This window comes from Panicum hallii, chromosome 6, assembly GCF_002211085.1.
Source record: "Panicum hallii strain FIL2 chromosome 6, PHallii_v3.1, whole genome shotgun sequence".
Classification (NCBI taxonomy): domain Eukaryota; kingdom Viridiplantae; phylum Streptophyta; class Magnoliopsida; order Poales; family Poaceae; genus Panicum; species Panicum hallii.
In genome coordinates, this window is record NC_038047.1 from 45,144,544 (window position 1) to 45,158,610 (window position 14,067).

The 14,067-nt window shown below is 42.2% G+C and overlaps 2 protein-coding genes across 2 annotated transcripts; both read left to right on the forward strand.

The window, feature by feature from the left end:
• Positions 1–184: 184 nt before the first annotated feature.
• LOC112897809 (monodehydroascorbate reductase 4, cytosolic) lies at positions 185–3,238 on the forward strand. The gene is made up of 9 exons (XM_025966200.1): positions 185–421; positions 581–652; positions 974–1,025; positions 1,141–1,221; positions 1,523–1,641; positions 1,770–1,989; positions 2,092–2,210; positions 2,294–2,419; positions 2,553–3,238. The coding sequence occupies exons 1-9, from the start codon at positions 365–367 to the stop codon at positions 3,015–3,017; spliced, it is 1,311 nt and encodes a 436-aa protein (XP_025821985.1). The 5' UTR covers positions 185–364; the 3' UTR covers positions 3,018–3,238.
• Positions 3,239–6,637: 3,399 nt separating this feature from the next.
• Positions 6,638–10,070, forward strand: LOC112898529 (histidine-containing phosphotransfer protein 1-like). Its single transcript, XM_025966866.1, has 6 exons — positions 6,638–6,797; positions 6,905–7,035; positions 7,139–7,207; positions 8,363–8,434; positions 9,353–9,425; positions 9,638–10,070. Exons 1-6 carry the CDS (start codon positions 6,747–6,749, stop codon positions 9,671–9,673), a joined length of 432 nt encoding a protein of 143 aa, XP_025822651.1. The 5' UTR covers positions 6,638–6,746; the 3' UTR covers positions 9,674–10,070.
• The last annotated feature ends 3,997 nt before the right edge of the window (positions 10,071–14,067 follow it).

Here is a 14,067-nt window from a genome sequence, read left to right on the forward strand (position 1 = left end):
GAGTCAAAGATGCTGACGCGACCATTCCCATGGGGGGAGGAAGGTTGGGTAGGAGGCCTGCTCGTGCCGCGGCCGCCGGCTCGCCACGTGGCACCTGAATTCGTGGGAAACGGCCTCGGAGTCGGAAAGATGCGGGCGGGCGAATGGGAATTGGGGTGGACGGCGAAGCGTTTTCCGGGAAATGGCAACACCGGCCGGAGCTCTCATAAAAAGTAAAGTGAGCGAGCCAACACCCGCAGTTCCCGTCTCGCCTTCCATCTCCCCTCTCTTCTCCCGACGCGATCGATCATCCATCGCCTGCTGCTCCTCTTGCCTCCGCCTCCGTCCGGCGGGCCGGGCTTCCCCATCATCAGATTCAGATTAGATGGCGGCGGAGGCCAAACACTTCAAGTACGTCATCCTCGGCGGCGGCGTCGCGGCGGTCAGTGCCCACCCACCCCTCTCCCTCCCTCCCTCTCTCTCTCTCTCTCTCTCCCCCCTCCTTTGATTCGATTCGATTCTCTCCCTGAACCTGCTCGCCCGATCACCAACCAATTCACCACCATGAGTCCATAACTCGCTTGACTGCTGCATCGCGCAGGGGTACGCGGCGAGGGAGTTCGGCAAGCAGGGCGTCAACCCCGGCGAGCTCGCCATCATCTCCAAGGAACCCGTACGTATTCCCTGCTGCACCCCATCCGTCGTCGATCGGATTAGGGTCCCAAGTTTCGTCCCGATCCTGCCATCTTCACCAACTTTACCTGCGATGCGATTTTAGCGCGCCGTCGAATTATTAGAGTCCGAAAGAAATCTCGTAATGATAATAAGGTGCTTCTTCGATTTAGTACGTCAGGGAACCTGATGGTGGTGCAGTGCTCGATCGGGGTAGTTGAAACAAGGGAACGATCACTTTACGCTTTTGTGAACCTGATGGTGTGTGCGCAGCTGATCACCTAAATGCTTAACCCGATCACTTTACGCTTTGACCTTTCAGGTGGCCCCGTACGAGCGCCCTGCACTCAGCAAGGGATACCTCTTCCCTGAGAGTAAGCCCTGAACGCAAATGCAGAGCAGCGCATCACCACACACTCTGTTTTTCTGATGATCCTTCACACCTTGTTTCCCTACTACTGATCAACGGATGCTTCTGCTGTCAAACAGATGCTGCAAGACTGCCTGGGTTCCACACGTGTGTGGGGAGCGGCGGAGAGAGGCTACTTCCTGAATGGTACTCAGAGAAAGGTAAGCTTTCTCATTTGACCAACATTGCTGTACTTGCAGTATGTTATTTTAGATAAAAAAAACAGTTGCTTTTGCACTCAGCTGCAACTATTATAGGTTTAAGATGCATGCCGAGTTGTGCCTGCTCAATAACCTGGAAAACATTCATCTCCATGATCAAGTTTTGCTTTATTTATTTTGTGCTTGGAGCTCTTGTGAACTGAATACAGCACTGGCAGCAAACTGGAGTCTATTTGACATCTTCAACAAAAACGTGTGGAAATAATTACGTTTTCACAGTTCTGATTATGTTTATTTTCAGGCATTGAGCTGATCCTGAGCACTGAGATTGTGAAGGCTGACCTTGCCTCCAAGACACTGACAAGTGCAGCTGGGGCAACCTTTACATATGAGACCTTGCTCATTGCTACTGGCTCCTCGGTGAGTCCTCAGTTGCAATTCTTCTCCTAAAATATAAAACATCTCCTTTTATGTAATTTTTTAGTGCCAACTTGTTATTCTTTTTATTATCTGATCACTCATGGCATTTATTCTGTTCACGTGCTCAGGTCATAAAGCTCACGGACTTTGGCGTTCAAGGAGCAGAATCTAACAACATATTGTATCTAAGGGATATTGCTGATGCGGACAAGTTAGTCGCAGCTATGCAAGCAAAGAAGGATGGAAAGGTTGTGATTGTTGGAGGTGGTTACATAGGGCTTGAGCTTAGTGCAGCCTTGAAAATGAACAACTTTGATGTCACTATGGTGTACCCTGAACCCTGGTGTAGTAAGTCTCGTTAACCTGCAAGCTTATCAGGCATGTTGTTTTTGCTGAAATCTGAAGCAAGCACTGACCTTTTCTTTACATCCTGAATCTGATCTCTTGTAGTGCCACGTCTCTTCACCTCCGGTATCGCTCATTTCTATGAGGGCTACTACTCTAAAAAAGGAATCAAGATTGTGAAGGGTACAGTTGCTGCTGGCTTCGAAGCTGATGCCAATGGAGATGTGAGCACTGAACCATCTGCAAATTCAGCTTCATAGTGTTTACTCTGAATCTGAAGGCTAACGTTCATCTGAATTAATGACAGGTCACTGCAGTGAAGCTGAAGGATGGAAGAGTACTGGAAGCTGACATTGTTGTTGTTGGCGTCGGCGGCAGGCCATTGACGGCTCTCTTCAAGGGTCAAGTTGCCGAGGAGAAAGGTGGACTCAAGGTCAGTTCACTGCTGTTTGTTTACCTTCATTCAGTAGAAGTAGAAGCCACACTACAGCAGATTCCTGTTGTGAAAGTCAACTGTTGTGTTGATCTCTTGTGCCTTTTGTGACCTGACATTTGTTTTTCTTCAGACGGATGCATTCTTCGAGACAAGCGTTCCCGGAGTCTACGCCATCGGCGACGTGGCCACCTTCCCTCTGAAGCTCTACAACGAGCAGCGGCGAGTGGAGCACGTGGACCACGCCCGGAAGTCAGCCGAGCTGGCCGTGCGGGCGATCAAGGCCAAGGAGTCCGGCGAGTCTGTGGCCGAGTACGACTACCTGCCCTACTTCTACTCCCGGTCGTTCGACATCGCGTGGCAGTTCTACGGCGACAACGTCGGCGACGACGTGCTCTTCGGCGACAACGACCCGGCCTCGGCCAACCACAAGTTCGGGAGCTACTGGGTGAAGGACGGCAAGGTCGTCGGCGTGTTCCTGGAGGGCGGGTCGGCTGAGGAGAACCAGGCCATTGCCAGGGTCGCCAGGGCCCAGCCGGCGGTGGCCGACGTCGAGGCGCTCAAGACGGAGGGGCTGGAGTTCGCTGCCAAAGTCTGAAGCAATTCGACAGATGTAACAAAAACAAATTTAAAGACTGCCATTTGAGCATATTTCTTGGCAATTCTGCTCTGAGCTTTTCACATCACTCGGTGCTTCATAGTAGTTCAAATAGTTGCTAGTCTGTACTGGAGTACCTAATAATCTGGCCTTCTGATTGTGATTTGTAGCATCTATCTCTGTGCATAACTTATCGATCGGGATGTGTTTTAGCTAGTGAATATCTTATTCTTATCGCCATCTTTTCTTTCCATGGGCTCAGCTGCTATAGAGTCCGACAGGAGGAATCATGCCCACCCCTGAAAGCAACCAGATTAAAAGAACCTGAGGATGCCTAGCTAGATCTTCCTGCCAGGCATATCCCTGAATCGAAGCCGCAACTCTGTCCGGTGGATTCTGACAAGATTGAGTGATTCTTTGTCGGACGTCTGACAAACTGAATCAGGCCTAACTACTACTGTCACTTTCCATTTCCCATTTCCTAGGTTTTTAGCTAGGATCTGCATTAGGTCCCAATCTGCATAGAGCAGAATGCAGTCGTTGTCTAATAAGTAACAGCTAGGAGATGCAACAACATTTGTTCACCCTTGTTACATCGACACATCCACTACATATGGAGTTTTTGTATTTCTTGAAAATGTTGTCTAGTTATTATTATCGGAATGGTGCCGAGCTATAAATATTTGCAACAATTTACATATATAACTAAACTTAGTTAAATTTTAAACAAAAGATTTAATAGTTCTTGCTCTATTATTGCTAGATTAGATTGCTGTTGCAAAAAAAAATATCAATGACAAAATTAGAGATCTACTTGTAGACTCTATATTGTTTATATAGATTATTTCTATATATTTTTAATGGGTAAATTAACATGATAAGAAATGATATTTATAAAAATAAATACAAATGAATACCTGCCTCTTGAAGAATTAATATTTACTTGCTACTAACAACATATCTACAATAAATTTAGGTGGTTGGTGGATCATATTAATTTTAACTATTGTATTTGATTGTTTACCAAGACAGATTTCAATTTCTACACTTCTAATATTGAGCTGGCGCCACCTTTATTCCAACAATTAAATTTGTTAGCTACAGACAAAATTAGTTTCACTAGTTGCTTGGTTGGTGGCAGATTTTATTTGCTAGCCTTTCACTTCACGGTTGGCGGTATCTCTTGGTTGATGCCAACTCATGATCCAACGGCTACGGCTAGATTAAGAGATGGCATCCATCAGGAAGTGAAACAATAGTGATTAAGAACAAGGAAATTTGGCATTCTTGCAAATGAGCCCTTGATGCTTGTCGGTTTTAGCTTTTGTATTTGAGGTTGGGTTCAGTTTGCTATCTATGGAACTTTAGAGTTTTTATGCAAAGTAGCATGGCTACGAAAAGTCAAATGATGTTTGTTTGAATATTTGCAATGTTTATATGATTTTCTAAAATTCCTAAAAAATGTATATATCTTTATTTATGAGCGAATTGATAGTGATATGTTTATATATAATGAATTCATGAAATGCATGTCATTTGGGTTTTGCCATGGTAAATCTCCATGGCTTCTCTCTAGAGAAGCAGACATTTCCAAAAGAAACATCTTCTCCCCCTGAGAACATACACGCATGAATGTATGATCTAGGTATATGAAATTAGAACATGTTCAAAAACTTCCTATATTTCCATGAATGAAGAAAATTATATATGTATGCACATACGTATGTGATGAGCATGAGATAGGAAGTTAGGTAGGTATATGGTTTTCAGTCTAGAGAAGCAGTCTAATAATCATGGTAACAGTCGCTAGAGTTTTGTAGAAACGCATACACAAATGATAATATTGTATCATCTATTTAATTCCTTTATGTGCATGACATTCATCTACACCAGGTGCTAACACATTTTAATAATTCAAATTTATAGTATATATGTAACGGCTTGGAGATGCAACATTGTTCGCAATTATATAATATTGATACATCCATTAGATATGGAGCTTTTGTATTTTTTTCTTAAGAAGGTTGTCTAGATATTATTAGAATATTCATCCAAATTGCGCATTACCATATTTCAATAATTTATAGTTTTTTTATATGATAATGGCTCAGAGATGCAATATTTATTCACCATTATTACATCGATTCATACCTTAGATACAACTCTTTTGTATTTCCATGAGAAGGTTGTCTAGATATTGTTGAAGCATTCATTCACGCGAAGTATTACCACATTTCAATAACTTATAGTTTGTTGTATATAGGTAACGGCTTGGAGACGCAACATTTGTTCGTTATTATTACATCAATATATCCATTCAACATGGAGCATTTATATTCTCTTGAGAAGGTTGTCCAGATATTGTCAGAATATTCATCCACACCGGGCGTTATCATAATTTGTCGTATATAGTAAATGGCTCGGAGATGCAACATTCTTTGCCATTACCATACCGGTACATCCATTGAATATAAAGGTTTTGCATTTTATTGAGGAAGTTATCCATATATTGTCGGAATATTCATCCACACCGGATGTTACCATATTTCAATAATTCATAGTTTGTTGTATATGGATAATGGCTCCGAGATAATATTCTTCGCTATTATTATATCGATACATTCATTGATATGAAGGTTTTGTATTTTGTTGAGAAGGTTATCCATATATTGTTGTAATATTCATCCACGTCGGACGTTACCAATTGAATAAATTCATAGTTTGTCGTATATAAGTAACTGCTTGGAGATGCAACATTCGTTCACTGTTATTACATCAACACATCCGTTGGGTACGGAGTTTTTGTATTTCCTTGAAAAGATTGTCTAGTTATTGCCAGAATAGAGTTGAACAATAAATATTTGCAATAATCACAAATATAACTAAACTTGGATAAATTTTAGAAAAATTAATAGTTCTCGCCTTATTTTCTATACTACTCTACTATTTCTAGATTGATGTTGCAAAAAAGAATGAATGACGGGATAAGAGGTCTACTTATAGTTTATTTTTATATACTTTAAATCGGTGAATTAACATAAGAAGAAATGATAATTATGAAAATAAATACAAACGAATACCTTCCTCCTGTAGAATTAATATTTACTTGCTACTAACAATGTATCTATATTAACTTTAGGTGATTGCTGCATCTTATTAATTTGAACTATTGCATTTGATTGTTTAACAAGATAGATTTCAATTTCTACCTTTCTAATTATGGGGAAATTGAGTTGGCGCCACCCTTACTCCAACAACTAAATTTGTTAGCTACAGACAAAATTTGTTTCACTGGTTACTCACTCGTCTTTTATTTCGCGGTAGGTGGTATCTCTTGGGTGCCAACTCATATTCCAACGGTTAGACTAAAAGCTGGCACATACCAGGAAGCGAAACAGTAGTGATTAAAAAATGGCACCAACCAAGTAACAAGTGAAAGCAATCTTATCCGTAGCTAACAAATTTTGTTGTTGTAGTAAATACTGCCTGCTAACCATCCAAAAATTGATTACAGCTAAGATATACAGTAGTCGAGTTGAACGCTTCTACCTCGTTGGGCTAGGCCGGGGAATCTTATTGCTCCCTATAAATAGGGGCCCTCCCGCTCCCATCTCAATCACCTGCTCCATTCCCATTCCAGTTCCCCACACTCACCCCGCTACCCGATTCCCGACGACGAGCTCGGAGCTCCCCCTCCCCTGCTCGGTGCTCGCCGCGACAACCGCAGCCATGGCCGCCGCCAACCAGCTGAGCGCCCTCCTCAACAACATGTACGCCACGGTAAGGGCCTTCCTCCGCCGCACGACCGCTTGGATTTTCGTATTTCGGTGTTATTCGTGCGGAATTCCGGTGGTGGCTGACGAGATTGCGCTTTGCTTTGGTGCTAGGGTTTGCTGGACGAGCAGTTCCAGCAGCTGCAGATGCTCCAGGACGCCAGCGCCCCTGACTTCGTCTCCGAGGTCGTCACGCTCTTCTGCCAGGACGGCGAGAGGATCATCGGCGAGCTCGCCAAGCTGCTGTAAGTTTGATTCCTCACTTGCCATTTCATGTTTGTGATCCGATCGTTGCCTTGGGTCGATTAACTCTGATTCTTGTAATTTCGTGGTTCTGTGCCTGTGCAGGGAGAAGCCCAGCGTGGATTTTGACAGGGTCGACGCATTTGTGCATCAGCTCAAGGGGAGCAGTGCAAGGTGATTTCTTGTTCATACTCTGTTCCTGAAATGCACGTGTAATACTGGTAGGACAGGACATTATTTGTTGTGCTGCCATTTTAGCGCAGGAATCGGGTATGCGGTGCCATTAAAATGGGGGGAATTTAAATTTTGTGTCGTGAAGCGACTGATCTGGCATACACAATTAATTATCCGTATGGATCGGACCACTCAAAGATCAGTTTCCACATTCTATTTGGTCTCTGTGTGGGAACGGTTGCCATTGATTTCATAAATGTCGTGTTCCGTGATGTGGATCCGATAAATATCCTCCATCATGCAGCTCAAAGAGGAAAACTTCACGTTTCCTATTTTAAGTTGTTTATCACATCCGTTTAGGGAAGGGGTTGTTATCTATTTTGTCGATATAGTGTTCCATGACATAGATCTGACAAGCATGCCCTATTCAGCACACTAGTCGAATAACTCCAATAGCATCACCCTACACTGTTCCATTGTATTTTGCTATTCGTATCCCTTTTGGAAAGTGTTTTCATCTATTTTGTCGTTATAGTGTTTCATGGCGTAGATCTGTCGAACATACTCCACTCAGCACACTAATTGAATAGCTCCAATAGCAGCATCTTGCAGTGTTCCGTCTTGAGTGGCACTTCAGATCCAGATGCAGGAAACACGATCCATCCCGGGAATTGACCGTGCTCAAAGAGCACTAGTAAACCCCCTTCCATTTTAGTTCGATGGCTCCATGCTGCCCTGAATTCATGGCCTGGATTTTAAATGGTTTGTTTTTAGGCATGATTTGGTTTTTCCTTATCATGAATGCAAAACATTTTAGGATTTTTGTGTATAAATAGCAACTCTGCTATGGCATTTTGAATAAGCGTGTCATGAAAATAGAGGATAGAATAAGTAGGACGATTAAGGTTCACAAAGTAATTTGTTGTGATTCGATCTCTGTTTGTAGAATTTGGAAGTTTCAGTATAGAATCTGGCTTGCTAAAGTTATCAAATTTTTCAAGGCTTGTACTTGGATATATAAGATCAAAGTGTAGAATATGTATTTGATTAACTCGCAGATCTGAATACAAAGAGCTATGATATGGTATTTGCTTTTTTGTTCTTTTTATTGAATTAATTTTGTGAGTCCTTGATTTTGTATATTTGCCATTTCAGTGTCGGTGCCCAGAAAGTCAAAAACACCTGCATCCAATTTCGCGAATTCTGCCAGTCAAGGAGCAAGGATGGGTTAGTACCTAGTATCATATGCATGAGCTGCTATTTTTATTGGCATTTTTTATATGCATATACTAATGGTCTAATGTCATGTGGTAGCACCTATTATTGATGTATATTGTTCTCTGGCTGAAACTGTCTCATCACTTTTGCACTGAATTAGCTCAGTCTTAATAGGCAGTAGAAATTGCTTGAGTCTTCACAGGTTGCTGGGTTAGGATTATTAGTGCAACGGTCCAAATGAAACAGTTGGCTTCTTATACAAGTCTGAGTGCTTTTCCAGTACACCCAAATTATTATGGCATTCATTTTCAACTGAGGTTGTTGAGTTAGGATAGTAATATCTCTAGTTCAGTTTTGCAGCTAATAGCCACTTTACTTCTTGTCTGCATTTAAAATGGAACAGCCTAACTGGCTTTCATGTATGCCCTAAATATTGTAGGATTCAGCTCTCTGCTCTGTAGAAATAATTTCTCCCATCTGATTTTAATTTTGGAGAACTAACTAGTAAATTTATCTTGCACTAGTTAATCGTCCAATCTGTCAATCCATTTGACTTTCATCCTGCCATATTCTGAAACACAGTTCTTATTTTTACAATTACTACTTGTCTATGTTGATGATTGTGGTGGAATCATTTGCTTGATTGCTTCATGTAACTGCCTATGGGTATAAACAGCTGTTTGTAGATTTAGTACCCATGATCCAAGTATTTATTTGGTAGGGAGGCATGTCCATGGTGAGCAGTAAAGCTCCCTCTTGAGTAGCTTATTGTTCACATTACTTGAAATTTTGGACCCCTAAGGTCATTACTGTGAACAGAAATTCATTGCAACAAGCATTTTCACGCATAGTTACCAATTGTGTGTTCTTTCATGAATTACCAATTAATATTATCTGCACAGTTCACTGAAGTATATTCCTTGCCAGATGCCTCAAAACACTGGACTCAGTAAGGACTGAGTTTTATGATCTACGCGGCAAATTCCAGACTATGCTTCAGGTATTACAATTTGTTTGGTCCCAACCCGGTCTCTCCTTAGCCTGAATGGACCATATGTTTTGATTCTGTTGATATCTATTTGGCTTCTTGTTATCTAGAGTCTGCACAGATGACAAGTACTTTATTATGGCTTTCTTGGCTATTACATGTTGATACCTTATGATGGTTAACTGAAATCATGTATAGAACTGATATTTTGTTCTCTGATGCAGTTGGAGAGGCAGATTCAAGGCTTCTACCCCAAGTAAACCAGAGTTGGGGAGTGGAGCTGCATGTTGGGATGATGCTTACACCTCTCAAGTTTCAAGAACATGCCGAATGCACTCCTCAGTTGGCTTCTGTGAAGCCTGTAATAACGTAGCTGCGAGATCAGCACTGACACCTCTGTGTTTCCTTAGTCGCCATTGTCGTCATCATCTTAGTATCGTCCGTGTCGGGTGATCCATCTTCCTGCAACCAGTCGCAGGTCGTATGGTCACTCCTAGTACTAGTTGCCATTTCGTATTATCCCTTAGGTACCCAATCCGCATAGCGGTTTGAGCTGAAACGGTGTCAAGCTAGTTGGTCGCCTGTGTCCTGGTGGTGTTATTTGGTGAAGCAGAACAATGCTCAGGTTAATGTGGATGAATCTGTTGCTTGGTGACATGTACTGTGCTGTTTGATGTGCTATATTATGTGCAGGTGAGCCTGTTATAGTTATTGGATGGATCATGGTATGATTTGCAGAGTTTCAGGCTGGTGGCTGGCACGTCAAGGGAGGGCAGCAACAGGCAACAGCTGAGCTAGCGGTGGTGGCTGCCTGCTGGTGATGGCCTGTTCAATCGTCAATGGTGGGGAATGGGTCGGCACCTCTAGCCTTCCGTCCCCTCCATCTCCAGGTGACTTGTGCTGTGAATCTGCTTCGGTTGGGTCCCATTGAATTTGTATCTGAAGGATCCAGATAGACATAGCCGCATCTGGTTTCTGGGCTTTTGCAATTCTGCAATGAACTTGGGCACTAGCAGTTCTGAGCATGCCAATGAATGGATCACCACTGAATCTGAATGTCAGTGCCTTGGTCTTTGGCTGCAGAGAAGGTTGAAGTGAAGTGCAGATGGGATGTACCTGTGTGAACAAAGAATGGACGGTCACATGGTGGTGGCGCTTGGACGAAAGGTGTGGCTGAAGCAAAGCTTGTTTGGTGTTGTGACCTAATAACACTCCACTCCAGTTTGGAGAACGTGGTCCAAATGCTACTACAGGATAAATGGCGTTGCCGCGGCAACAGTTGCCACTGGATTTCCTTGGCTTTTATCAACCATCAGCTACCTTGGTTTTCGGTTGCTTGGGCACCATAAAACTTACTAGCCGACAGTGGTTTGTTAGCTACCTTCAAAGTTGGTTCAACTCCTAGTTGTTTAGTTCTGTTGGAGAGAAAAAGAGCATCCAAAGCTAAAGCTAAGGGCGAGAAGAAGAAGAAGAAGAGTAGCAATCATTTTGCCCATCTAGGAAGGAGCCAAGCACATCCCCTTAGCCTTTTGGTGTCACGCTCTTGCCGAGCACAAGCAGGTCAGCAGCATCGATGGCGATTCGCGTCGCAACGCCTGACGCAGATACGGTGATCCAGCTGATGGAGCTGCTTGCAGGACGCAGGTAGTACCATGAACAAACAGATTTTGCTTTCAGGGGTGATCCAGCTGATGGAGCTGCTTGCAGGACGCAGGTAGGACCATGAACAAACAGATTTTGCTTTCAGGGCTCTCAAAGAGTCAAGAGGAGATAATGGCTCAGCCCAGCTCATCCTCCTCCGTATAAGTGCGGACACCAATGGCCACCAGCCAACTAATTAATAATGGCACTATTATTCGCCATTAACGAAATGACAGGCTCATAAACCATGGCAGCAGCAAACGAGAAAAGGATTGCTGCAAGTCACCATCATCAAGTGAAGTCAAATTAGCAGTGGCATTAGTGGTGGCTTAGTCGTTATTTTTGACCGGAGGGAGTAGGTTATTTTAGAATTGTAATAAGTTAAATCTTTTACCTTCATATGATATAAATTTCTTTATCTAAAATATAGTGTACGTTTTAAAAAATATACAAGTCGGTGCCATACTGGAGTACTGGACGCCATGCTAATAATCAACCAGTCTAGTGCTTATCAGCATTAATCATTAGTACCTGTATGCCATGACAATAAGTCCGCAAGGGGCAGCGCGACGTTGAATGAATGCTTTGCTTGCCGGTGTTCCCAGTATCAGACCTACCAGTGATATGATTTCTATAAATTTTGTTCAAATTACACTGAAATTTCAAATCGTTACCTCTGACTTAAAATTTTTAAAGTTAGCTCGGATCCCTGCTACCCCAGCTATAGTAATATTGTTTTAATTACTAAGGTAACTAAGGGCTTAAGGGCATCCCCACCCTCCGTAGGATGATTTTTATAGCATTAATTATACCGTCACATACAATTTTTAGTTTACGTGGCACCATAGTAAATGAGAGAGAGAGAGAGTGGAGGGAGAGGAAGAATCTGGATCTTATGCAAGATCCAGTGTCAACACATAAACCAATACACTAGACACTGCAAGTTGTGCATTGGGAGTGAGGTGATGTCTTCATAATAAATGGAGAACAAATATGATAGGTGGAGAAAAAGAGAACAAATATGATAGACGGAGAAAAAGAGTGAGTTTAATAGAAATCCACACCAAGATATCATGGGCTGTAGAGATCCTGTTTGGTTCCCATAACTAAAGCAAACTGACTAAAGTTTAGTCAATTTATTAGTTTATTAGGGACTAAAGTTCCAAACAAAATGACTAAAAGTGCCTAAAAACGTTTTAGTCCTATTAGCTTCCAAAGAGTAACTAAAAGGAGCTAAAACGAGGAGTTAAGAGGTCTTGCCCTCATTTTAATCACTTTGTTTGGAACTTTAGTCACTTTTAGTCACTTGATCCAAATAGGGCGTGACTAAAATTTAATCGCTAGTCACTTGATCCAAACAGGCCTAGATTGTAGTTTCTAAATGTAGTTTCCGCAATGTAGACACTATCCATAGACACAATGGTTTAAAATTACCCTAGGTGGCAGTTTCCACAGCATTGGTTAGGATGTTAGTCGTACCATAACTCATCTGTATTTTTTTTACCTATATTAGGATGGTGACCATGCTACATGTCTACATTGACCTCCAATAAGAGGAGATAAATGCGACAGTATCAGGTGTTAAGAGAAGGCAGCTACCTTGATGGAGGATGGAAGCTGGACTACCTTGATGAGGCCCCCAAGAGTGGTGCTGGTACTCCTTGATCGATCAATTCATAGATGCCTATTTTCTCGTTCCTAGATCGCTAGGGATTAGAACCACCAGAGCGCTCGGTGCCTCTGGCACGGCAAGTTTTCTCCTGCTCTTTTGCAACAAAGCCCTCCAAATTGATGGAATTTATATATCATATAGTCCTATTTGGTTGGAATCTAAAGTAAAATAGTTTATAATTTTGCTCTTATCTCCCTAATAAATTTACTTATTAGATGTAAAGAAGCGAAAAATTGAAATCCTCATAATTTTTGAAAAAATCATTAGGAAGATTTTGCAGGGACCCCAAACCAAGCAGGATTCCGTCTGGCCATTTCGCATCAAACGGTGCTGAGCAATTCAAAATAAAATGAGTCAGGACTTGGCCATTTTCAGCTGCTAGCTGCTGGTCAGAAGCCATCCGCAGCCGCCGCCGGCTACCCGCCGTTCTGGTCGAACTCGTGGCGTGCTCACCCTGGCCTTGAGGAGCTCCGAGTGGCCCTTACCAAAGAGGCTCTCCTCGACGCTCAGAGCCACCACCCTTGGCATGCTCATATTCACCAAATCGGAGATGATGTGTCTGAGTCGAGCAGGATCACGGAGAGGCAGGGGATACATATGAAAGTTATGGCATTATTGTTAAGTAACATGAGTTAGGTCATTCGAATTTTGCACAGTATCTTTCTATTGGAAACATTGCTAATTTCTTCATGTGGTAAATTCCTTATGCTAAGTTTATTTTAGCTTTTCTTTTTTGTTGACAGAATGCCAAAATTGTTAAACGATGCAATACTTTTCCTTCATAGGATTTTTTAAATCTCATATTCAGACTGAGTATTGATATTTTCGCAGGTTAATGATACGGTTGGCACATTGGCTGGTGGAAGATATACGGAAGCTTGGATTACTCGTTGGTTATTGAATTTGAAGAGTGACCGGTGGATGTAACTAGCACCACAAGACCCTTAGTGTCATTTTCTGTCTTTTTTCTTGTCAAATATATGAACATCCTGCAATTTTTTAACACATGATGTTATAAATATTAAAATATGAGCGAGCTATATCTATGATAATTTTTTATTCATCTCTCATATGATAGGCCGTGCAAAGCGCGCAAAATGTTCTAGTAGTGGAGATAAAGCTTCTAGTCTTTGCTTCTTTCAAAGCGTTGCACCGTTTCTCATCATCAACAGTTGAGCATGAAATTGAGGTCCCAGTCTATTTGCTCTTTATTTTCGATGACTTTGTGAACCTTTCTTTTGTGGATCTACCTTTTTTCCCTGTTATATTAATTACTATGCCCTGGCAGATCTGCTATCTATTAGCTCTTATTAGCCCTGCTGATTCATGTAGAAGAGACCG

Bases quoted from the DNA above. Each gene is read 5' to 3' on its own strand.
- LOC112897809 (XM_025966200.1), top strand. From the start codon at position 365: ATGGCGGCGGAGGCCAAACACTTCAAGTACGTCATCCTCGGCGGCGGC. The intron at 2,211-2,293 runs GTGAGCACTGAA...AATTAATGACAG, and splicing joins AAGCTGATGCCAATGGAGAT to GTCACTGCAGTGAAGCTGAA. The intron at 2,420-2,552 runs GTCAGTTCACTG...GTTTTTCTTCAG, and splicing joins AGGAGAAAGGTGGACTCAAG to ACGGATGCATTCTTCGAGAC.
- LOC112898529 (XM_025966866.1), top strand. From the start codon at position 6,747: ATGGCCGCCGCCAACCAGCTGAGCGCCCTCCTCAACAACATGTACGCC. The intron at 8,435-9,352 runs GTTAGTACCTAG...ATTCCTTGCCAG, and splicing joins CAGTCAAGGAGCAAGGATGG to ATGCCTCAAAACACTGGACT. The intron at 9,426-9,637 runs GTATTACAATTT...TCTCTGATGCAG, and splicing joins AATTCCAGACTATGCTTCAG to TTGGAGAGGCAGATTCAAGG.